Source organism: Mchenga conophoros, linkage group LG22 (genome assembly GCF_057382185.1).
Source record: "Mchenga conophoros isolate Kocher_MC1m ecotype Shallow Benthic linkage group LG22, M_conophoros_male_GT1.1, whole genome shotgun sequence".
Taxonomy (NCBI): domain Eukaryota; kingdom Metazoa; phylum Chordata; class Actinopteri; order Cichliformes; family Cichlidae; genus Mchenga; species Mchenga conophoros.
Window position 1 is genome coordinate 25,472,056 of NC_140546.1, and position 24,709 is coordinate 25,496,764.

General features: G+C 41.6%; 1 protein-coding gene and 1 long non-coding RNA gene across 4 annotated transcripts in view; one reads left to right on the top strand and one right to left on the bottom strand.

The window, feature by feature from the left end:
* csmd2 (CUB and Sushi multiple domains 2) overlaps nt 1-24,709 on the bottom strand; it is a 288,003-nt gene that overhangs the window by 87,485 nt on the left and 175,809 nt on the right. For all 3 annotated transcript variants that reach the window (XM_085261294.1, XM_085261295.1, XM_085261293.1), the window contains 6 exons: nt 24,357-24,526; nt 24,071-24,227; nt 23,687-23,878; nt 9,974-10,100; nt 1,794-1,996; nt 1,407-1,598 (listed from right to left, as the gene is read on the bottom strand). In XM_085261294.1, coding sequence (XP_085117420.1) covers nt 1,407-1,598; nt 1,794-1,996; nt 9,974-10,100; nt 23,687-23,878; nt 24,071-24,227; nt 24,357-24,526 — 1,041 coding nt within the window. The remainder of the gene's footprint in view (nt 1-1,406; nt 1,599-1,793; nt 1,997-9,973; nt 10,101-23,686; nt 23,879-24,070; nt 24,228-24,356; nt 24,527-24,709) is intronic.
* Nucleotides 15,436-23,479, top strand: LOC146549557 (uncharacterized). The gene is made up of 2 exons (XR_014890319.1): nt 15,436-16,274; nt 19,859-23,479. It is a non-coding gene; the product is annotated as an uncharacterized LOC146549557 (long non-coding RNA).

Consider the following 24,709-nt stretch of genomic DNA (forward strand, 5'->3'; position numbering starts at 1 on the left):
GAGCAAACAGCAGTGGCATCTGGACAGCAACTGAACTGCTATCAAACAACAGAGCTGATCTCAGTTCATCTTAAGATGCTGGAATCTTTTATTTTTCATTGCATAGATGTGTGTTTCATTTTGTTTGAGAACTCACTGATAAGTGTTCTTCTTAGCATTTATTGTTGGGTAAGACCAACACATTTCTAGTATGAGCCTCCATCATCCCAGTTAAAAACAAATAAACAACAAATATGATCAAAACAGAGGACACACAATTGTATGGTGTATACTGCAAGTGAACCTCAAATAAACTATATATAGATTACAACTACATGATGCTGTCAAACAAAAAGAGTTTATATAAGTGAGGAAAATATGCAATGTTTAAGCTGGAAGAAGGATGAATCAGAAGTCCTATTAAGTAGTTAAAATAGCCTGCAGGAAACAACTCAACAGTAAATCTTCTTTAAGCCTTTTGGACTTTGATAGCCTGGATCTATATAATGTTTTTTTCCCTGCGATTGTGCTGATGGCTGATTATAGCCAAAAAGAGTTTGTTGTTCTCAAAATAAATACTTATCAGTGAGTGTTGGGATTGTGTCTGATCACCAAGTGTCCCTACGCTTTGGAATCTGACAAACTGCTAACTTTAAATTTTTATTTTTCTAATGTTTTGCACAAGCAAAGTGACAACTTATAATGAAAATCAATTTGAAAAACAAACGAAAAACTTACTGGTCAAAAATTGCCCTAAAACAACACAGCTACATAGCTGTAAGAACCTCAGCTCGTACTCCATGTGCTGTGCAGCTTCCCCACAGGACGTTGGAGCAGCAGTTGATTGATCTAACTGAAACCTAGCTAATGCACACAGATGTTCTCTTACCTCATTCTCACCTGTGTCAGAAGTGTCCGATTGTTCGCCAAAAATGATCTAATTAAGCTAAGTGCTAATTAAATAAGGCAGCTAATCACAAGCTCTTAATTGCTATTGTTAATGACTTCACACTGTTTAGCAGAGAACCACGTGCGATAATATATTAACACAAAGACTGTACAAAGAGTGTAGGTCTGACTGAGAGGTCTGTGTTGTTATTGAGGAACAGGATAATCAGATCTCTCTGTCTGCCGCAGTGACTTCAGTAAATGTCGAGGGAACATGGCAATCAGGTTTGCCACTTAAGATTCACTTAAGGAGTCTGTTAAGTAATCGAGTTAGGAATCTGTATTCTCTACCTGTTCTACAAAAGTCAGGCCAGTAAGAGGAGATATACAGTAGACTGTATTAGGCAGGCGGCAGGAAATAATACGACTATAATAAAATACGAGGAGCCTCAGTCTTAGCACTTGCACAGCAGTAGTAAAGCTGTGATCCTCATCCATACAGGCTTTCGTAATACGGATGGGGTTATGTTGTAGAGTACCTGTGCATGTAGGAGGGTCTGGCTGCCAGAAGAAGCGACCATTGATTTCAGTGCAGGTGATCCTGTTGGCCCCCTGCAGGATGTAACCCGGATCACACTGGAACACCACATGGTCTCCGGGTTCCCTGCTGTCGCCACCGCGGGTCCCATTAGTAGGCATGCCTGGGTCATTGCAGGAGGTTGCAGTAGACACTGAAGGATCAAAGAAAGGCTCAGTGAGTGAAAGAGTATTTAATGGCGCACGATTAGAAGATGAAAAGAGGGTATTATTGTCATCTCCTGCAGTGAAATGTGTGAGAGCTGAAACTGGTCCCACCCAGTCATGTTCATTTAACTTTCCCATCACTTCCTATCATCCTTCCCCCCCCCCCCCTCTCTCTCTCTCACCAGAAAACTGAAGAGCGAAGCCTTGTTTGCTGGTGAAGAAGTCTGTGGTGAACTGCAGGTTGATAGTGTTAAAGGTGCTGTGGACGTCTTGGGGCAGCACTGAGCCACTTAGCTCCCTCAGCAGGACACCTCCATCCTGGGGCCCATCCCAGATCCGAAGCACATCATGGACCTCTTCCGTGTGGAAAACCAGGAAATGAAGACTGAAAAACAAAAACCCAAAAAAACAAACAAACAAAAAAAAACAGACTTCAGAGGCACTGACAGTTGATGGATGAGTCTTTGTGATGAAATTAATGGAAAGCAACCTCAGACAAAAAAAATACACAAAACACCTCTGAAAAAAAGAAGAAGAAAACCCTTATATGTTACAACCCACATGTCCTTCTGATGGAGGGAAGACAAGAAAGGACTGCAATTGTTTTTCAATACATATTAAGAAAAAATTACCCCTATGATAAAGCAACAGGTATAACGTCCGCATTTTCTAAAATGCAATGATGCGTCTGAAGACGACCAGGAGAAATAAACGGATTACCTCAAACCGTATATGTTAAAGAATCAAATTACAACAGCTAATGTGATTAAAGGAGGCAATGACAATAGAGGAAAGACAAAAACACAGTTAAGGTCAAGTGTAAACGAGGGAAACAAATAACTTTTTAAAATGAATCACTGACGCCGGATCCAGAGCATTCAAGGGATGTTCCACAATGTCAGTCAAACAGATACATCTGCCACAGCATTTAATAGTTTCAGTCTAGACATCAGAAAGATGATGCTGTCAAAATATCTACCCTTCACTTTGGCTTAGACAGCTGTCAGCCAGCTGGTGGTCCGATGGATGTGAAAAGCACTATAGCGTGCGGTACGTTTGTGCCTGTTTGTAAGTGCGGTAGCCTCGACTGTGCCGTGATTCATAATGACGCATAGTTTGCAGTGACTGCGTGTATGTTAGATTTTGGACAATCTGTGGAGGAGTAAAAGGGCACAAAGTAGTGCAAGCTAGATCAGATGGCATTTGTTGACTTTGCAGCTTTACCCTGCAAGAGAGACTCAAACGTGTATTTATGATCATTTAAATTGTTGCTTTGATTTTTTCTTCTCTCGCTCTGAAACACACTGCTGTCTGGCAAGCCTTCAAAATAGGTGACTATAAAGTAATGAGGATGTGCTAAACTGTTGTGCTGACACAGAATAAAAGCATTTATCGCACAGTTTATTTGTCTTCTAATGCGCTGCAGCAATAGAAACACAGTCTCTAATGTTGCTTCAAGCGCACTACTTATACAAATTCACCGATACACCTTCAATAAGAGCTCGGATGTGCACAGGCCAGAGGCTACCCGCACATGTGCCGTTTGTGTTTGTTTGTGTGTGGATATAAGTTATGGTGCAAAAATGTCAGAAAATACTAAATGGTGGTGCAAAACTTTAGCGGGAAATTAACTTGAAAATCCACCAGAAAAAACAACTTTATGCTAATTCTCTAACAAACATTTTGGACCGAGGCAAATTCCTGACACTTTCCCCCATGTTTCAATAATTATAGCATTAATGCAAAGCAAACAGCTGCATTCTGAAGTTAAAGTTATTGGAATATAATGCTTATGCTGCACTTAAGTTCATTTGTTTTAAAGAAAACAATTTGTAGAGGTGTGTATATTTCTGTTTTGTGAAGAATCTTACGCGAGCTTTAAATTTCTATAAATTTTACCAGTGCTCACTTTTTAAAGAAAAAAAAAATCTGTGACTTGAATGGTAATCTGTTTCCCAGTATCCTGTGAATGCTGGGGATCATGGTACTTCATGTGCTTTTACTATTCTCATGGCTTTACACACAGACCCACACAGAGCCTTGAGGTATAGATGATGCAGAGGAGAAACAGCAACCCACTGATATGTCGGGTTTAGCAACAAGTTCCCACCGTTTCTGCATAATTGGTGTCAGACTCCGATTCCCATACTGTCTGATGTGTGAGCAGCAGCCAGAGGCTACCCGCACAATGTGCCGTGTGTGTCTGTGTGTGTGTGTGTGGATACTGTACGTAACCTACTTGACAAGTGCTGTCGCAATGCTTGTGAAAGAAGTGCACATAAAACAAACATGTGCAGACAGGCGGACCAGTAAATACTCACATAAATGAACACCGATAGCTATTTTAAAGGACACGCAGCATTACATAGTCTTACATAAGCTTTGATGCTTTTTACACAGATACGAACACACGGACGTAAACCTGCTACATTTATCAGGCGCACTGGAGCCTTTGTGAGTAATGTGATATAATACTCTCGGATTAAAATGCTATAAATCCTGATGCACATGTCACTTATTTTTACACCACTGTCTGCTAATGGTAAAAACACTTATTGTTGGCATGGCTCTTAGAAAATTGTGAGTTTCTTCTCCTAAATGTACCACTCTAATCTATCACTAAAGTTATAAACTTTAGCGATAGAATTTCTGAGATTTTTCTCAGAATCTGCTAAAGGATCATAATATGCCTCAATGCTGAATAGTGAAAAGTAAAGTTGCACAAGGATTTTTCACTGGCAAATCCTAGTTATGAGCTTCTTTTTGTTTGTGACCTTCATCAGAACTTTTGGGCTTAGCACCACACATGAATAAATATTGGTATGGCATCACATTCACAACACAACCTTTCCTATGATAAGAAACTGGAATAAATATCATTCCTTCTCATGGTATTCATTTCCCTGCTAATCTTTCTGTTTCTGTTAGAGTCAAACCTTTACATTTTTATTAACGCTAAACAAAAAAAGAAGGAAGAAAAAAAAGACCTCTTTAGGCTGCTGCCACTGCAAACAAAAGTCTGACGAAACAGATCTCAAACTTTCAGTGGTTTGAATCAAAACGTGGGTGTAAGTGTGACCTTTTTTTTTAAATCAACTCCTGCTGAAGAGCACTTGAGCAGGACAATTGACTCTGAAGTGCAGCAGCACAAGAAAGCGACTCTCCTTGACAGCTCACAGGTGTAAGTAAGCAAACCTTTTGCACATGCCACAATTGCGATGATCTACTGAAGCATTTCTCACATGACCCTAAGCGTCATTATATTTGTAGTAGTTCGAGTGTTGCTCTGCTAATATTCCGCATGCTGACTATTCCCTTCACTTTAAGCAAACAAAGACTGTGTTCAAAGGTCTCCATCCTGGTCATGTACGTGCCTCTGGCAGTTAGATGCTTGTTATGCAAATGCTGTTATGAAACCCTCAGGTACTATGATCCACTTACGCTCCACCTCCCCATACTTTAGACAGGAGATGCTGAAATGTTTCACTGAATTTGCCAGATTGAATAAATGAATAAAACCAAAAAAATATTTTTTCTTCAAATATATGTATGGGCATCTGCCTTCTTGTTCTTGTGTGTGTGTACTGAGACAATATTGATTTTGTGCTTGAGCATAATGGTTTTTTTGGGAGTGGGGGATTTGCCTAATCCAGAATGTCAGAATCAAGCACAAGTCACGTGTTGGACCAACTCACGTGTAGAAGAATCTCATGCCTTAAGTCAACCAAGCTGTTTAATAGCATTGTTCTCGATTTCCAGATGTGTGTGTTAAATAAAAGAAGGAATGGTGTGTGGAAAGACAGAGGTGTAATGAAACAAGGAGCAAACACACGATCAATGTTAATCATTGCTGGGTTGCTGGAAGAAGAGAATACTAGCAGGAGAATAAGAAGTTGATGGCAAGCAAAGGAAGCTCTGGATGTAAGGATGAGCAGTTGAATTGATAGGATGGACGTTGGGGTGCATGTCGGGATAACTGGTTTCTTTTATAGAGCATCTGAATACCGCATCTTTTTTTCTGAGTCAGGAATGAACACTCACATGTGAGGGATGCGAAGAGAGTGACATCTAGAATACAGAAAGAGAGTAAGAGTCCTGCAGGACGATTGTAAGAACACATGCTGACATTAGAGCTCTCAGAAGAACACGTGCAAGACCATTGAGAATGTACTCGTCTTTTAAAGAACCAATCCTCCTGGCAGGCATTTTTCTTTGACTATTCCCTGATTTTTTTTTTTTCAGAGGGACCAGGACCAGGAAGACAAATGTTACTTTCCAACTAGGAAGCAAGCCTCCCCACTTAACTCAAGTACTTTGCGGGGGTTGGGGCGGGAGTGAGGTACAAGAAAGATGAATGAAGCAACATATTGAGAAAAGTGGGTATTACAGTTTATCTCGCTAAGGAAAAGGAAATTTGGATCTCTGCGTGCAGTTAACGTTTTGTGGAATCACAGAGAACCATGTTTTGAAGTTTACGGTGAGGGGTCTCCTTTTACACTCAGTCCCCTCTTAGCAAGATAAAATGGTTCAATCAAGTGTCAGAGGAATCGCCGCGAGGAGACGAGATGGAGAAGAGAAGGATGGAAGAGATTTCTTAGGTCTCTTTTGATTCTTCCTTAACTATTTTGTATTCATATGATAGAAATAGAGAGTGTCGAGAATCTCTCATATGAATACAAAACAGTCTAGCTGCAATCAAAAGTCCTGTGGGGAGTCTTCAGAGTAGGTGCATGCGTGCATGAAGATGATAAATAAGTAAGTATGTGCGGATGTGTATGGATATGTGTGGTGTGAAGGGAATGACAAAGAAAAGAGATGTAGAGCAAACACACTCCTGCAACTCTTTTTTTAAAACTAATTGAGAGCGTGTGTATAAAGCAAATGTCACAGTGAAAGCTAACCTCATCAATAAGTGTAAATGTGGCCTCTGTGGGACTGTCCCTGTGGGATCATTCATCAGGATGGAGACGCATTTATACAGCAGGCTTTAAAAAAGACGGAACAAACGAGACAGTGCGGTCGGCATCTCTTCGCCGGCTGGACACCTGAAAAACTCTGCGGTCACGGCGATCTTTGTCCAGTTCATTTACTGTGAGGCACATGATGTAATAGCATGTAAGCAGTGTTATCATGCAGAAGAAAGTAAGGTTGCAATTATTCTTAGGCAGGAAAAGGTATGAAAGACATTGGAAAATGAATCAGTGAGATAAAAGCAGAGGCTGAAGACCCCCCCCCCCCCCCCCCCCCAAAAAAAAAAAAAAAAAACCCACCTCATGGTACCCAGCCTGTTATCATTCCCATTTCGTCATCATTCTGGCATCTTATAGACAAGCGCAAAGTGTCCTTTGGTATTGATGCCTTGATGTGGTGAGTTTATGGTAATGGTGAGGTGACAGGTTTGTCACTCTAAACTCACATATGGATGCTTGTAAAGTGGGTAAGTGTCATGGTTACACCGTGAAAGAGCATTATTGACTAAGAAGACTTATCTTTTTGTCTCCAGCAGTGCAGAGGTTGGTGCACCAACACCAAATAATAGCTTGTGTTATCACTGACGCCAAATCCTTCTGCTCACATACATGTTGTGAAATCAGTACCATGTCACCCCAACAGAGCACTTTGCTCTCAGACTGCAGGCTTGCTTGTGGTTCCTCGGGTATTTAAAAGTAGGAGACAGACCTTTCAGACCCTCTTCTGTGTAAAGGTTAGGACACCCCTACTTTTAAGATTAGGCTTCAAACGTTCCTTTTTGATAAAGCTTATAGTTAGGGCTGGATCAGGTGAGACTGAACCTTCCCTTAGTTATGTTGCAATAGGCATCGACTGCTGGGGGTTTGCCATGATTTACTGTTTCTTCTTTTTTCACCACTTTTCACTCTTTGTGTGTATACACCACTCTGCATTTAATCATGAGTTATTACTAATCTCCACAACATATCTTTTGTCCTGTCTTCCTCCCATCAACCCCAACTGGAATCGACAGATGGCTGCCCTTCTCCGAGTCTGAGTATGTCGGAAGATTCTCCCCGTTAAAAGGGAGTTTTTCCTCCCCACTGTCACCAAATGCTTGCTCATAGCAGCTTGCCTGATTGTTTTTTTTTTCTGTATTATTGTAGGGTCTTTACCTTATAATACAAAGTGCCTAGAGGTGACCGTTGTTGTGATGTGATGCTGTAAATAAGACTGAATTCAACTGAATTGAATTGAATTGACAGAACTGCAATACTTGATGCAGGGGGATGAGGCTGACCACATTTATTTTCTTCTCAGATTTATCCTTTATTCCAATTATAGCACTGATGCCTTGCGAACAGTTAAAACCAAGTTCAATATCATAAATACAAATTAGAGTATATGTTTTCTTACTGAACACTGTGTTTAAGATGAACATTTACAGCTTCGTTGTTAAGTTTACTATGTGGTCTGCAGCAGTAACCACTGAATGTTACCTCAGTAAAATGGCTCATTGCCTCCCTTATCATCGCAGTTCATTTGATCTTGTTATTATCTCTTCATGCCTATAATCCACTCTTTGCTTCCTACCTATATTTTAATTCCATCAATGTCCCCAGGTAACCTTGTCTCTAGGCTGTATATATGTAAGCGATCACTCAGCACAACTTCTGGTCTCTCACACATACTCAGTACAGTTTGATTAGTGTGCTACCTTCAGCTACACCACATGATACACAAGGAATCCCTGGGCTAATGCATTGCAAATTCCTCTCAATAATGAATTTCATGCGTAGGATCAAAGACATGAGCCAGAGCATACCTTCTAGAGGAATGCCAGGGAGCCAGAGGAAGGGACGACACTAATGAACCTAAACTAGCAATCATGAGGGACCTGGGAATGTCAGATGTTCAAGATATGCAGCGGCATTCACGCATACACAAATCTACGATGACGACATGCCGAACATGTCTTTTTAAAGACATGTTTGCATTGTTTGGGATGGAAAATAGATATGAATCAGACACTAACCAAACAAAAACACAGAAGTCCTGAAACAAGGAAGAGTGGCACGATTAAAAGTGACGCATTAAAAGGATTAACACTACGGCAAAACCTCTGCTGTTGTGTTTGGGTGAGTGTTGTTGTCTATATTTGTGACTAGATATTACTCCTCATCAGTTATGATTTATGTCAGTTCAAGTATACTGGAATACAGAGGCACACATCAAATAACAGTGTAGTGCATATATAAAGATGCATTAGGCATGATATACATTATTAGGATTAGTATGAGATCTTGTAGTGGAAGTTTATCCAATTAGTGATAAGAGATCATAGATCTCCCACTTGAACCTTTTTATTGTGTACCTATGGATTTAGGGGATTCTCCCAGAGGCTGAAGTACACTGTGCCATGAGGCTTACACGATTATTTTATCAGATTTAATTGATGCTCCATCACAGCACACTGATCCAGTTATCCAGTGCTATTCTGAATAAATGATAAATTTCTATACCATTCAATATATCTATACCATTGTATGTATGTATATAATACACACACACACACACACACACACACACACACACACACACACACACACACACACACACACACACAAACATATATGTGTGTATATACAATTTTAAGACTTGGCAAGGACCAGATTATTTTTTTACCCTGAGATATAAAACCTTAGAATTTATAGAAAATGCACTTTCTTTTTACCATGACCATGGCTTTAACATCCTAATGACCTCATCATGTGTAAAATGTTTTGTTGTGACACTGCAGGCTCAAAAGAACTCAGTAAACTCTTGCGCAATCTTACATTTATAAGAACACAAATTGAGTGATTAAACAAACACACAGAAGCCTGAAAGTGTTTTTCCTTCCTCCAAGGGCAAGAGTAATGGCTACGTATTGAATTATGGAGGTAAGACGAGGTGAGGCGAGGTAAAGAAGAGCAAATAGTTTCATTAACAGACTGACAACACCAGGGGGTGAAACGATGAAAATACTGAATATAAACTTAAGTTTCTATTGATCAAAAGTGTCAAACAAGGAATGTATCAAAACCAATACAACCTGCAAGATCTCTCAAAAACTCAGAGCGCTTGACTTGCTTTTTTTTTGTAGTCTGACATCTTTAGACTCAGAGGACGCATTTCCTTTCAACCAGTTGTAACTCAGCTGTTGGCCAACAGTAGCTCACTGAAGATTGATTACACAGCAGCCTGTGAAAGTGATGAATACCACTGCAAAAGGGGGCTGGGCTAAATTGGAAGTATATTGAAAGGTGGTAGATTGAACGAAAGCCTGTAAAAAACAATGTAATCAGAAAACTAGACTGAGAGCAAAAATAAAAATTAAAAAAAAAAAGAAACCAAGGACTGTTGTTCAGACCTTATAGTGCTTCCTGGGGCCGCCTCGATGGTCCACATGCAGTGCAGGTTGTGCTCGTATGGTGCCGGGTAGCCCGGAGAGAGGATACGACCGGAAGGCTCGTCTTTGATGGTCCCCCCACACTCGGCTGAAAAGTAGAGTGAAAGCAGCGAGGGGGAATAAAAGAAGTTAATAATGATTGCTACAACAAAGGTTAGCATACTTAACAGACCAAAAGTTGCATTACTGCACTTCCAGTAAAGTACAGCTCATCGCTTCCCTCTCATCATTATTAATTATTGACATAGCAGTCAAATCCTCCAATGTGACAGACTCCATCATGTAGTTAGAAATTTGAATGATAGGAGGGAGAGCGGCCAACTCAATACACTCTGTGTCTCTTTGGCTCAGCAAAGGCAATTCACCATCTTAACCGTGATCTCATCTTTGAAAGCTGATGGAATTATTGACTGAACAACACAATATTCAATTCATCATACTCCAGTTCACTGCCACTTTTAAGGAAGTGTGAAGAGTGTCAAACAAAAGTATAGGTGCGCAACACGATAGGCTGTGAATGACTTGCTCATCAGATGAGTGCCATTGTTATGAGTGTGTGTTTAGTACTAGTGGCTGCAGTCAGTAGGATCTCTCTAGTATCATATCACAGTTCACAAAACATAACCAACATAAACTCAGTCTCTAGAAATTTGTCAACACAAAAACACATTCTGGGAAACAGCAAAGCAAAAATCGGAGCGCCAAAACAATCTGTCAAGAAAAAGGGGAACAAAATCGGGTTCTTTTCCAGTAACTTAAGTAATAAAGTGCTTTCAGAAATACTATGACTGAAAAGCAATTTTCAGCCCTTCCTTCAATTACCACAAATTACTCTGAATGAAAAAAAAGAAGAGAAAAAATGTTTAACATCAGATTTTAAGTGGTTTTTTTGTTCCCGTTTTGTGAGGCCACTGTAACTGACAAGAAGATGTTAAAAGTGGCTCGTGTTTCTTTTCCTTCCCCTGAGAGAAAAATGGATCCTTCAAACAGAAGGAAAATTGAGGTCTGGAAATCATACTGATGATGATGGTGATGATGGTCTGTGAAATCCATCAGTGACAAGTAAGCCTTGTACTTCAATACAGCAACTAAACACAGACACGCAGGGAGAAAAACAGAGAATAGGAAGGGGGGGAAAAGGGGGACTGACTGCAGGAGCACTTAAATTAACATAAGATTGTAGTACTTTACAAACTGACCATCAGAGAGGGAGAAGCTGCGATTTCTCCACAAACAGACAAAAATACTTTGTTACCTTTTATGCTGCAAATATGTCATTTCTTCTAAATGCAAACAAATATATTTCTGTCTTTCAAACCTCCTTATACAGTACATTATACACCAAACAGGCATAACATAATGGCCCACGTCCTCACTTTAGCTTTGACAGCATTTTAGTAGATAAAGGTGAAGTGAGCCGAGCCTGGCAGATCCCCATGTACTAAATAGAAGTGAAAGAATTGAAAACGGGAGAGAGAGTGGGGTAAAACTGGGGGATCATACATAGATAAGAACCGGAGAGAGTGTGCTTGGAGGTGTGGTCCCGCTGCTGAAATTCAGATACTTTATCTCCAAATATCCCATTTATCATGGAATATATCAGGGAGCAAATGAAAAGTTTTTCCAGAAAGTTGATGTATTAGAAACGAGGAAAATGGGCAGGCACAACAATTTGAGCGAGTTTGACCAAATTGTGATAGCCGGATGACTGGGTCAGAGCATCTCCAACACTGCAGCTGTTCTGAGGTGTTTCTGGTTTGCGGTGCAGTATCTATCAAAAGTAACAGTGGTAAACTAATGCTGAGTGATGGCCTGCGTGGTCCGATTCAACGAATGAGCTACTGTAGCTCGAACTACTGAAAAAGTTCATGCTGGTTCTGATAGAAAGGTGCCAAAATAGACACAGAGCATCGCAGTTTGTTTGGGGCTGCATAGCTGCAGACCAATCTGGGTGCTCATGCTGACCTCTGTGCACTGAAAAAGCCCCAACAATGAGTATGTGAGCATCAGAATTGGACCACGGAGTAATAGAAAAACTTGGCCTAGTCTGATAAATTCTGTTTTCTTTTGCATCATGTGGCTAACTGGGTGCATGTGCGTCGTTTACCTGGAAAACACCAGGGTGTACTAGCTGGCGGAGGCAGTGTGATGCTTTGGGCAATGTTCTGCTGGGAAACCTTGGGTCGAGCCATCAATGTGGATGTTTCTTTGACAAACATCCATGGAGGCAACATCTCACAACTTACAGGACTTAAAGGTTCTGTCAATACCATCTAGGTGCCAGATACCACAGCACACCTTCACGGGTCTAGTGGAGTCCATGTCTCAACATGTGATGGCTGTTATAGCAGCAAAACCGGGACCAACATAATATTAGGCAGGTGGTCATAATGTTATCCCTGACTGGTGTACATTTAAGTAACAACGATCACCATAGTTAAACGTTTCTTAAAAACATTAAGATGTGGTGCAATTGTGGCTCAAGAGTTGACAGTTCGTCTTGTAATCGGAAGGTTGCCGGTTCGAGCCCCGGCTCCGACAGTCTCGGTCGTTGTGTCCTTGGGCAAGACACTTCACCCATTGCCTACTGGTGGTAGTCAGATGGCCTGGTGGTGCCAGTGTCCGGCAGCCTCGCCTCTGTCAGTGTGCCCCAAGGCAGCTGTGGCTACAATGTAGCTTGCCATCACCAGTGTGTGAATGTGTGTGTGACTGAATGTAGTGTAAAGCGCTTTGGGGTCCTTAGGGACTAGAAAAGTGCTATACAAATACAGGCCATTTACCCAAAAAATAAAAATATGAACATATCATTCTTCACGCTCCTGCTGAGGCTTTCAGTCTATTTTCAAGCTTTTCCTACCCCTTATCCTTTTTTTGTGCTGAAGAAAACTTGCTGTTTCGTGGATTGAAAAGGCAGTGATCTATCACAGTAAGACAAAGCCATCGCTTTCTTCTTGCCTTATGACCTAAGAAACTACCGCTCAATGCTGCCATAGCAGTATAACTCCCCGAACCACTCTACCCCTTCAATCTGCCCCCACATTCATCAAAGTTCAGCTCAGCGTCTCTTCCCTTTGTCTCAGTCTCAGTCTTAGTGGTTTTATTTTTTTCATTTTTTTCCCAGAATGCTTTTTCAGTATGATCACAAATGAAACCCATGAAGTCATGTTGCTGCTTTGCAAATATGGAATTTCTCTCTCTCTCTCGTTTTCTGTGTAGTGGGTTATCATTTTTGAATGACATTAGATGTGCACACATACCCAAACATAACAATAATAACATCCTGGTGTCCACATCGGAGCTTCTGTGTGAGATTCAACCTTGCAAATTTCTTCTTCTGTGACTTTCAGTATACACCAGACTCCCCCCCCCCCCCCCCCCCCCCCCTTTTTAAAACTCCATTCTCCTTCCTGGCCCTTCCCGCTATACCCTCCCCATCTGTGCTCAGTGTGTCCTCACTGCGAGAAAATAATCCCGCCATTACAAGCAGAAACAGTCCCACATCTGCTCCTAAATTCACTCCGGATGTTAAGCTATCATCTGCAGTGAAAGGAGCATCGGGAGGACAAACGTGTTCGGGGAAATACAGTTTGGCGAATGTTGTTTATATCCAGACATGAAATTACCTGTCAGTTTGGTTCGGAAAGGGAGCAGAGCAACACTATTCTAATCACCTTGGCTGATGTCAAAGAACGCCTGTCTCCCTGGTTTTCTTCCTGACAATGTCCAAAAAATGGCTCTGGGTGGGTTAGCATGATACTATATATATATCTATATGTCTGTGTGCCAGAATATATGCATACAGTGTCTGCGGTGGCTGGCAATAAGTGACAGGTGACTTGTAGATGAACTCTGAAAATAAAATAGAGGGATCTTCCGCTAAACTTTCATGAAATTATCTCCATCAAACACATTTTTGAAAGTCTTCAGAGTACAGACAGGGGGGTTAAAACCTTGCTTCCTGGGCTCAGGGTTGCTGCTGATATAGTGTCTTTTTTTAGAAAAAAAAAAAAAACAGAGTGAAAGGGGGAATTTGCAATCATGATGCAATAGGAATATAAAAAGAAAAAATAGAGCACAGTCATTTTGGATGAGATAATGCACTGAATTGCTGGGAAAGCAACCAAATGGATGCCCCAGAATAGCAGCGCTAAAACAAACCACAGAGCTTTTTTTCCAAACTGGTATATTCACATTGTTATTAGGAAGAGGAACTAGGTCATACATCAGCTAAAAAAACTGAAGCCGGCTTGGATTAGCCGTGCAAACTATAAAGAAAACACAGATAAATGCTGTAATATATGAGGATGCAACACATAATGCTACTTTAACTGGAAATCTTTGCCTGATTTTAATACAATATATTGTAACAAATAGCAATGGAAGAAAAGGGAATTACACAAAGACATGATACCATAGACTGATGCAAAAGTATGTGATACTACACAACATGTCATGCTCTTACACACTGCACTTGAATATGGAAACATATCTATTTATATTATATTTTATAGGTCCACTTCACCACATTTCTGAGACAGTTTTAGTTTTTTCACTCCAGATCACTCAATCATGTCTATCATTGTTTAAATAGCTTTTTTTTTTTTCTTTTTACTCCTTATTGCTCAAATAACTTTTTTATGTCCCTGAAATTCCCCCAAATTCTCACAGACCACTGATGCTGAGATACAGCTATGATGGCCCCTAACAACATTAGGACTGAGTTGGAAGTATTTTAATAGAAATCACAATATTTTCCTAAAGTTTACCAAGTAATCTTGGTTGCTAAACTAACGTAGTTTCAGGGGTGGCTTTGGCTCACGAGGTACAGTAGGTCACCCGCTGATCGAAAGGTTGTTGATTTGACCCCCGGTTGCTCCAGTCTGCATGTCAAAGTATCCTTTTCCAAAATATTAAACTTGAAGTCACTTTTACTGTGTTGATTGGAGTGTATATGCTAGATAGAAAGAACTCAGAGGTAGAAAAAATGTGCTTGTATGAATGCAAGTGTGAATGAGGCATGTTGTATAAAGCACTTTGAGTGCTCGAGTAAGAAAGTGCTATTTAAGAAACAGTCCATTTACCATTTAACCAGCAAGTGAAAGTGAAAATAAAAAGGACGGGCAAACCTCCCTACTCAAAATAACAACCCCCCCTCAAAAACTTTACCTACAAATGAAAGTCTTCCAGAGGGTAAACAAGTGACTGGTACCGCTTTAACTTATCTCTCTATGTCCATCATTGCTATGTCTGGTACATAATGGCACTGGCACCAAAGGACACCTTGTGTGCATCAACAGTGTCTGACAGAAAGCAGTTTTTTCAGCCTTAGTTATTTTATTTTTGCATTGAAGTACGTAATTATTCATGTATGCAACAGTTGAATTTAGCATGTTAAGATGTCAAAAACCTGGGTTAAATAAAACTGTTAAGTCTAATTGTTGAATGTTGCCATTGTGTTTCTTAAATTTGTACAGTCTTAGTTTAAGCAGTAGGATCAAAGCCATTCCTTTGATCCTGACCACCTCTCCAGCCACTCTGTGCTGGGGGAGGTTTTATTGTAGATACATCCTAACTTGAAGATCTGTTTGATGTTTGGTAGAGCTTCCTACCCTTTGTATGGTTTCACTGTGTTATCTTTGGTAAACCATACATTGGGTGTGGGGGAAGACTACCCTCTTTATGACCAAGGATGTTGTTCCTGCTTTTAGGTTTTATGACCCTTTGATCAAACACACACACACACACACACACACACACACACACACACACACACACACACACACACACATTCTCACATAACACCCACACACACACACTTACATACAGTGCCTTGTCTTTGTAACCAAAGGGGGTTGCAAGGGGAGGTGTTTTGTAAACTATTGTTTGAAGTTTGTCAATAAAAGGCGGCGAGAGGAGGCCACCAGCGTGGTCATTTCAACGTGCTGGTCACAGACGAGAGGCCTCCCTTGCGCAAGAAATCGATCGAACACTGTTGCCTTGCTTTTCTTTCATGGGAATAAGTCCTGGATACAGCGGGGTCTGAGTTTAGACCCAACATTTTTTGGTCCTTCGGAGCCGGAGCCTAACACATTGCATCCACCGAGGAGAGGGAGAGGACGCCACCGCAACGTCTGGGATGATTGACGTAAAGCCCTGGTGTTTTTGGCTTGCCACCAGGCCGGGAAGTTTGCGCCTGACCTCCCCTCGGGATGGATGACGATTGACGGGATCCAGAGACTCTTCCCATGAACGTAAACAAACAGTGAGTACAGAAGGCCTTAGAGAGCGTCTCTATAACCGTGTGAATGAATGTGGGATCCTAGATACGCGTCACCGTGATTCTGCGTGAAACGTTTGAGTCCCGGGGAGCGCTGGTCACGAGAGCGCACGTGGACCCAAAACAATAGAGAGCGGCTACGGGCTGTGCGTTAAACGTGAGTCCGGGAGCGCGCTAGCCGCGTGAGAGAGACGCAGGCTTCTCCGCCGTTTGGGGCGTAGAGAGTTCTCCGCCATTTGGGGCGTGGAGAGAACCTAGGTTCAGAGTCCGGAATCTCCGCCATTTGGGGCGTTGGAGAGTGTCCGAAGGTTGAATTCTCCGCCATATGGGGCGTTTGAGAGTTTTCAACAGAGAGCGCTAGCTGTGCGTGCAGACGCAAGCGATAGGCCTATGTTGTGTGTGTGCGGGCCAGACGTGGTCTGCGTGAGTGTGGCTGATTGTTGTCTTGTAATGGAGAATAAAATGTGTAAGTCTGCCTTAGAAGGAGATGTAAAATTTATGCAGAAAGTTTTACCAGGCAGCACGCAGTATGTAGGTTGTTGGTATAAGAAATGTGGATTTGAAGGGACATTAGTGGAAGTTCAGTGTAAAATGCTGGTAGAAAGAATAGCTGTAAGTGTAGCAGGTAAAACAGGTAAAGCGAAGCAGAGGAAGGAATTGCAGTTAGCAGTTGCTAAGTTGTGGCTGGAGCAGGCTCAGAAGAGGAGAGAAGCACAGAATGTTAAAAGAGCAATATTGCAAGAAGTAGTTGTGAAACCTGAGGATGAAACTACAGCTCAATCCACTGCAACTACTCTAGAACAACACCATAGAAAAGCATTAGGAAGAGCAAGAATGTTAGCAGAAAGTAGAGTCAGAGAAGAGCGTGAGAGAGCAGAGGCAGAAGTGGAGGAGAGATTAAAGGCATATTAGGAGCAGCATTGAGTCCAAGACAGACTTGGCAGGGTAGGAAACAGAAAGTAAAGTTAGTGAACACAAACGTTACAACTACATATCCATCCCTGACACAACACAAAAAAAAAACAAAAAAAAAAAAACAAAACATATGGTGTTTCTGTAACAGAGTGTGAAGATGAAGAAAGTTTTTCTCCTGATCAATTCCATGAGTGTGAGAGTGTCTGACGTCATGGTGTGTGTGAAAGGTATCCAGCTGGGGCAGACGTGATTCTGCATGTCACCTGCCCAGTGGACAAAAAGAAATAAAATAGTTGTGTGGATGAATGATAGCACGAAGAGTGTTTGGTGTTTCTCAGTCTGAAACAGCTGTAATGCTATTTTCTGTTTTGGAGAAAAGTACAGTTAAAGAAAAAAAACAGAGAGATGTGTGTTGTTTTAAGCAGTGATGAGAATAATGGAAGTGTGATGAGAGATGAACATAAAAACATACTGAAAATGCATTAACCATACTAACCCTACATGCATATACACATACAATGATACTCATGAGACCAGACAGCATCTTAAGCATGAGATTCTGTTTGTCATCTTGTCCAAGTCACTAGTAAGATGAAAGTGATACATAGACTAGTGGACTGAATATTATAGGAGGACAGATGGTTGCATCATAGAGGAGGAAACAGAATGCTGATGAGAGGTCTTAAATGAGTGAGTTGAGTGAGCTGATTGTGAGTTTCTGGTGTGTGAAGAAGTTTTACCATGGCACACATTTAGTTACATGAGAACTAAAACTTATTATGTGCTAAGACAACAGGGTTATGCTGTATGTTGTGTGTATGGCTGATTGGATGAATGTTTGAGATTAAACTGGCTGTTTGATTTGTCTTTTGTTACGATTTATCCCCCTGGCATGAAGAACACGTGTCATGATTTAAACAAGGCCTATCTTTCCTTTATTTTCTTTGATTTCTTTTATTTTCTTTCTTTTATTTTGTTACTTTCATGGTGCACTGAAAGTTTTGTTTGATGATCTCTGTTGAGCAGATCTGCACGATTAGAATCGAAGCGTCGTCGAGAAAACTGTTGCAAAGTGAGCTTCCCCAAAATTAAAATGGGCTCTTATTTGGGACAATCAGGAAACAAATTCCTGTCCAAAAGGATTCAACGAGGAAATCCAGTCTAAATTATTTTTCTTTTTGAAATGACGTTGTTTTGCTGAGCGTGGAAACGAATGCGACGATAATTTCCACAATTAGCAAAAGAAGGAATCACTGAGTGAATGAGTAAGAATTTTAAAATAAATCGGGAACTGACTGACTGACTTAACACCATTGTGTGAAGTCAACCCCCACTTGACAAAGGTGTGGATGTATCTCTGTGTGTGTCTCTGTTACAGGAGCAGAAAGATGATAGCAACATCTGAGGTTGCGTGATGGTTTAACCTTTTAAATGCCATTTTTATGTTTGTGAATCTATCAGAGGTGTGTTATTCATGGGCTTGTGGTACTCACAGAAGTTACTGTGAGAAAGTGTGTACACACCTGCGCAGCGCTAACATTTGCATTTTTTCTTACAGCATTGCAGTTTTTCATGTGATTTGATGATGTGGTTTTTAGCAGAACAACTGGTGGATGTTTGTTTCTTTATTACAGGTTTTGTTTTCTTTAAGAGTGCATGTAGCATTCAGCAGAAGCGGACAAGTGACATGAGTAAAACAAATAAGAGATTACGATATTTATGGAATAGTTTATTATGGGCTCATTTGCTGGCCACTTTTGGACCCATAATAAATATATGAGTGGAGTGACTTTGCTTAAGAGAAGTCACCGATTACATTAATGTTAACTGAGCACATGGGATGATCCATGTTTGAGGCGAATTATGGTAACAATAGTGATTTAATGATTTGAGAAAACCTGCACATGACACTTGTCTTGCTGATGCTGAATGCTTGTTACCCTTGTGATATACTTGTTTATAAGTGTGAAGTTTGATTTTACTTCCAGATCTTGTTTTCCAGGCCATGATGGTGAGTATGCAGGCTCCTGGTGGAGCCAGTTTTTAAGACAGGGATCCAGGTTTGGTGAGTTGACGCATGAGAAGTGTCCATGCGTCAAGAGGTGGGGTCCAGAATTAATATTAAACAATGTTTTCTATTATTGTTGCAGTGATTTGTGTGATTAGCTGTTTATTTACAAGTATTAAACCTATGCAAGTGGTGCATCCATGTTCAGATGAGGCTTTGATGGCCTATAAGTGAAGTTCACTGATTACAATGTGGAATAACATTGAGATGTTAAATAATTTGGAATAAATTATGGGAAAACGTAGGAGATTAATGAGTTTAGAATAAACCTGCAATGATACTTGTCTCTGTGATGCTGAATACTTTATTACTCTTATGATCTACAGTTGGTTGCAAATGTGAAGTTGTTTAAATTTAAGACTTTGTCTTCTGTGATACAGGAGCTGGGAGTTAAACAAGCTGAACATTTAAGTGCTGATTAATGTTCTTACACAGGGTTACAGCTTGGAGTGAAGCTGCTCCAAGGGACAAACCCTGGAGATTGTTTTAGGGAGACTGTGCAACACTCTTGTACATGTCTCATTGGGGAGTTGACACATGGCGAAAGCCGTGTGGCGAGAGGAGTGTCATTTTTTTCAATTTGTAGATGTCGTGAGGTGCCATGATGAGAAGGAGAGACTGAGAGGATCGTCCACAAGATGGAAGCTGAGGCCTGGAGGGAGTCTTCAGGAGGATCGGAGATCACCTTCAGCACAGAGAGCTGTGCTACTGGGCTTCCAAAGGATTGTCACAAGGAGACTTTCAGCGTTGGAAAATGGAACCTGAGGGAGCGTGCCAAGCTCCAAAAAGTGACAGCGCAGAGGAGGTCCAGCGATGGACTTGTGGTTCTGTGAACAGCACAAATGCCAGGTGACTGTAAAATAACTAACAGCACTTTTTCCACAAGTGAAGCCAGTAACTTACTATCCTAAAAGATTAGCTCTAGTTGCTCGTGCTTTACCTCCATGCGTGAGATCAGTATGTGCAGCAGCTTAAGCTGTACAATGTTTCAATAGTTTATTTCACCTTTTGCAATTGTTAGTTCCACACGAGGTAGATGTTTACTATTGCAGACTAAACTTACATTTCTGTCACCTACAAGACACTTGTCTTTAATGTTACTGTTACTCTCACAACCACACATATTACCATAAAGTGGTGCAGAATTCTGAATCTGTCAAACCCTTTTTGCCAACGGAGGAGGACACTTCTCATGAGTGTAGAGAGCGCGAGGAGAAGACGTGTAAGCTGAGGGATGACTTAATAGATGTGCCACTCGTTGAGGGAAAGGTTTGGTTTGTTGATGATTTGAGTTTTACAACAGCAGAGGGACAGACTAGAACACGTTTTACTGTAGCTGACAGTGAGAGAGAGTTATCTATGTAGGACAACTAGCATGTTTCATGTTTGCTTGAGCAGCAGAGATGCTAGCTTTAACGGAAGCGTGTAAAGCTGTAGAGAGACAATATACACTGATAGGTAGTATACATTTGCTACTGTACATTTCTTTGTAGTGCAGTGAGTGAGACGAGGTGTGACAACCTCTACAGGGAAACCTGCAGAACACACCAAACTCTTGCAAATTCTGCTGGATGCAGCGTTATTAACCAGTGGAATTGCCGTTTGTAAATGTGCAGCACACATGTGAGGGAAAGATCCGGTTGCATTAGGGGAAGTTTTTGCAGATAAGATCGCAAAAGAGGCAGCTTTAGTTAAACATGGTGTTAACCTTTTATCAGTACAGCATTAGCAGACATGCAGGCCCACTCACCTACTGCAGGACAATAGTTGTGACTTACAGAGGGAGCAAGCTTGCAGGATGATTTTTTTATCTGTGTGATAAACCAGTACTGCCTAATAATTTGTATAAGACTGCTGCTATTTTGAGCCATTGGCTATGCCATGTCTCAAACAGGAGGGAGATGAGCAGTCGTTATACTCACTCTAGGATTATTAAATACTTTTAAAAAAAAACTTTTGCAGACAGTAAAGTTAAGATTTAGGAAGACAGGCAGGACATGGTTAGACTGTATAGAATAAGTACATGAGGATTACTCCAACAGAGAATGGTCTGACTCTTTGAGATTACACATGTTAGAGCATTTAGAGTTCCAGTCTTCTGTAGTGATGATAGAAAAGCAGAAGAGAGAGCATATTAGCAGATTAGATGCTTGAAAATGTTTAAAAGTAAAGTAGTCATGAGAACAAATGATCTGCCAGATGATTCTGTTTCTTCGCAGGAGCAGAGCCTGAAGTCTGGAGATTGGATGATGATAAGGCCATGGAGAGGAAGTGCTGGTCCAGTCCATGGTGGGAAGGTCCATATCGGATGCTGCTGACGACGACCACAGCAGTGAAGATTGCTGGAAGGAACACTTGGATACATCAAGCGCACTGCAAGAAGGTGACACACATCCAGGCCAGCTCGGAGTAAGTGGCAGGAAGACCGGGAACAAAGGGGGGGAAAGCCTCCAGGGCCCCTCGTCTCAATCCGGTGAAGAAACCAACTGAGCCACAGGTACTCATCAGAATGGCTGGGAATGTGCTGTGCATCTTCTTGTGCCTGTGGACCCTGAGTGGGATGACAGGAGCGCATTGGGACAGAGCAAATCACACCCAGTACCCGCATGGGTTTTCAACCAACTACTGGTGGCAGTTTAAGAACACAACCGGATAGCATCACTTGGAGCGAGACAGTTTGTTTGGTTGCTTTAGCAACACATCCAGGAACACTGCCAACTTTTCAACTTTCCAATTCCTCATAACCTGAATGGAAGGTTGATTCACCAGTAGCTGGGAAGGTGAACTGCTCTGGTGAGACAGACCTGCTCGTCTGACTCAAAGAATATGACTTGTTGCAGGACATTATACAGTTAAACGAACTGGAAACAGGCCAATTGCCTATGTGTACGAAGGACAATGGATTAGCCCAAGTTGGAGATTAACCATGGAACATGGTAACATCACTTATTCTTTTGTCTTCTGCAAGAAGGATGTAAACAGAGAAGCCTTTTGTCTACATTTACATCATGAACACTTGAGGTTTTGAGCCAAGAAGATCAAAACAGCTTGATCCAATTTCCTTTACAAAGCTTTTTCTGTGGTGACAACAGGACAGGAGAAGAGTTGTAAATGCAGATAATTCACAAGTTGACTCTAACCCCCACAGGATGCCTACAGTGAGAAGATTTGGGGGGTTGATAGGAGTCATAAAGAAGGGTGTTGACCAGGCTGCAGCTTTGAAGTTAGCTGAGAGCCACATGGACAAACAATAAAGTCAACTGATGCGTTTAAATACCTATGTCTGTATACAGTTGGATTGTAGTGACATATGATTTTTGAGAATGATGATTCTTCTTGTTTGACCTTTGACATTCAGTTGTTTACTTGAAGAAATACATAATGAATTGCACGACAGGAGTAGATCCGCCACAAGGCTGGATAGCTTGGTTACTGTCTGGTCCTTGGTGGCATCTTCTTTTGAAGATATTAATTCCTGTTTTTGAACTGTTGATACTGATTTGCTTATGTATAGGATGTAGTTTACTGTGCATGAATGAAATCTACACTGACACTGTCTAAACAAAGGGTGCATAAGTTGAAATTTAAGAACAATGACAAAAAGGAGGGAAATGTTAAGTCTAATTGTTGAATGTTGCCATTGTGTTTCTTAAATTTGTACAGTCTTAGTTTAAGCAGTAGGATCAAAGCCATTCCTTTGATCCTGACCACCTCTCCAGCCACTCTGTGCTGGGGGAGGTTTTATTGTAGATACATCCTAACTTGAAGATCTGTTTGATGTTTGGTAGAGCTTCCTACCCTTTGTATGGTTTCACTGTGTTATCTTTGGTAAACCATACATTGGGTGTGGGGGAAGACTACCCTCTTTATGACCAAGGATGTTGTTCCTGCTTTTAGGTTTTATGACCCTTTGATCAAACACACACACACACACACACACACACACACACACACACACACACACACACACACACACACACACACACACACACACACACACACACACACACACATTCTCACATAACACCCACACACACACACTTACATACAGTGCCTTGTCTTTGTAACCAAAGGGGGTTGCAAGGGGAGGTGTTTTGTAAACTATTGTTTGAAGTTTGTCAATAAAAGGCGGCGAGAGGAGGCCACCAGCGTGGTCATTTCAACGTGCTGGTCACAGACGAGAGGCCTCCCTTGCGCAAGAAATCGATCGAACACTGTTGCCTTGCTTTTCTTTCATGGGAATAAGTCCTGGATACAGCGGGGTCTGAGTTTAGACCCAACAAAAACAAAACAAAACAAACTTATAAAAATGCAGTGCAAATCTAAACAGAGCACCCAGTTGGCTAAAGTCTTTGCTGTCTCAAAACTTCAAACTTCAAAAATCTCCAGCCAAATTCAAAACGATCATACTCACCAACACAGAGTGGAAGGGGGCTGTCCCAAGCCCTCCTTTCGCCCCTCAGGCAGGTGAGCACCTCGGGACCTTTCAGGGTGTAGCCCGGGTCACAGCTGTAAGACACGATGCTCCCTGCAAAATGACCCTTGTCCTCCCGCTTGTAGCCAAACTGGGGAACACCTGGATCCTCGCATTTCACGAGCTCGAAACCTTTAGCAGAGAGCGAGAGGTAAAAAAGAGGCAAATTCGGACGGAGAAGAAAGAAAGAATTGTTGTGCTTTTAATGCGCCAAAGGCAACAAAGAAAAAATTGGACAAAGCAAGCACAAACTACACTCAAAAGACTCTGAATTTTAAAAAAAAGTACATTGTATTTGTGTGCACAACAGAGTGAGTTACTTACTGGTGAAGTGTAGTTCAAAGCCTTTACTGGTGTTATCCGCATTGCTGATGAACTCGAGCCACATAGAGCTGGAGGTGGAGTTCAGGGTTGTGTCTAGCAGCTCGTTGCCTGTAAACACCCCCAGCAGGCGAGCCTTATTACTGCTTCCATCAAAGACCTGGACGGAAGAGAGAGAGAGAGAGTGGGAGGAAGTATTGGAATTAGGAGAAGCAGGTGCGCGCACGCAGATATGCTAACAAGGCGTCATACAGACACGGGGAGGATACAACTCCCACCACCCTCTCACTTTGAGTATGTCATCCTCCTCCAGTCTGAAATCCCGTGCCCGTAGCTGAATGCCTTTGCCAGGCTGCGTCTGGATGGAGTAGATGCACTCGTGGTTGTTGCCGTAGTAACCGGGGTAGTTGGGTGAGAGCAGCACCCCTTGCATACCAGTCACGGATGAACCACATTCAGCTAGAGAAAAAGTAAGAGAGCAGAGACAGACAGAGAGAGAGAGAAAGAGGTGGTGGTAGTGGTGGTGTTGGAGAGAGCAGAGGACATGTCAATCGCTATATGCTTGAAACTCCGAGTGTATTTATTCATGCTGTCATGCGCGGGGAGATGGGAGAGGTGATGGGGAGAGGAATATGGTCACTG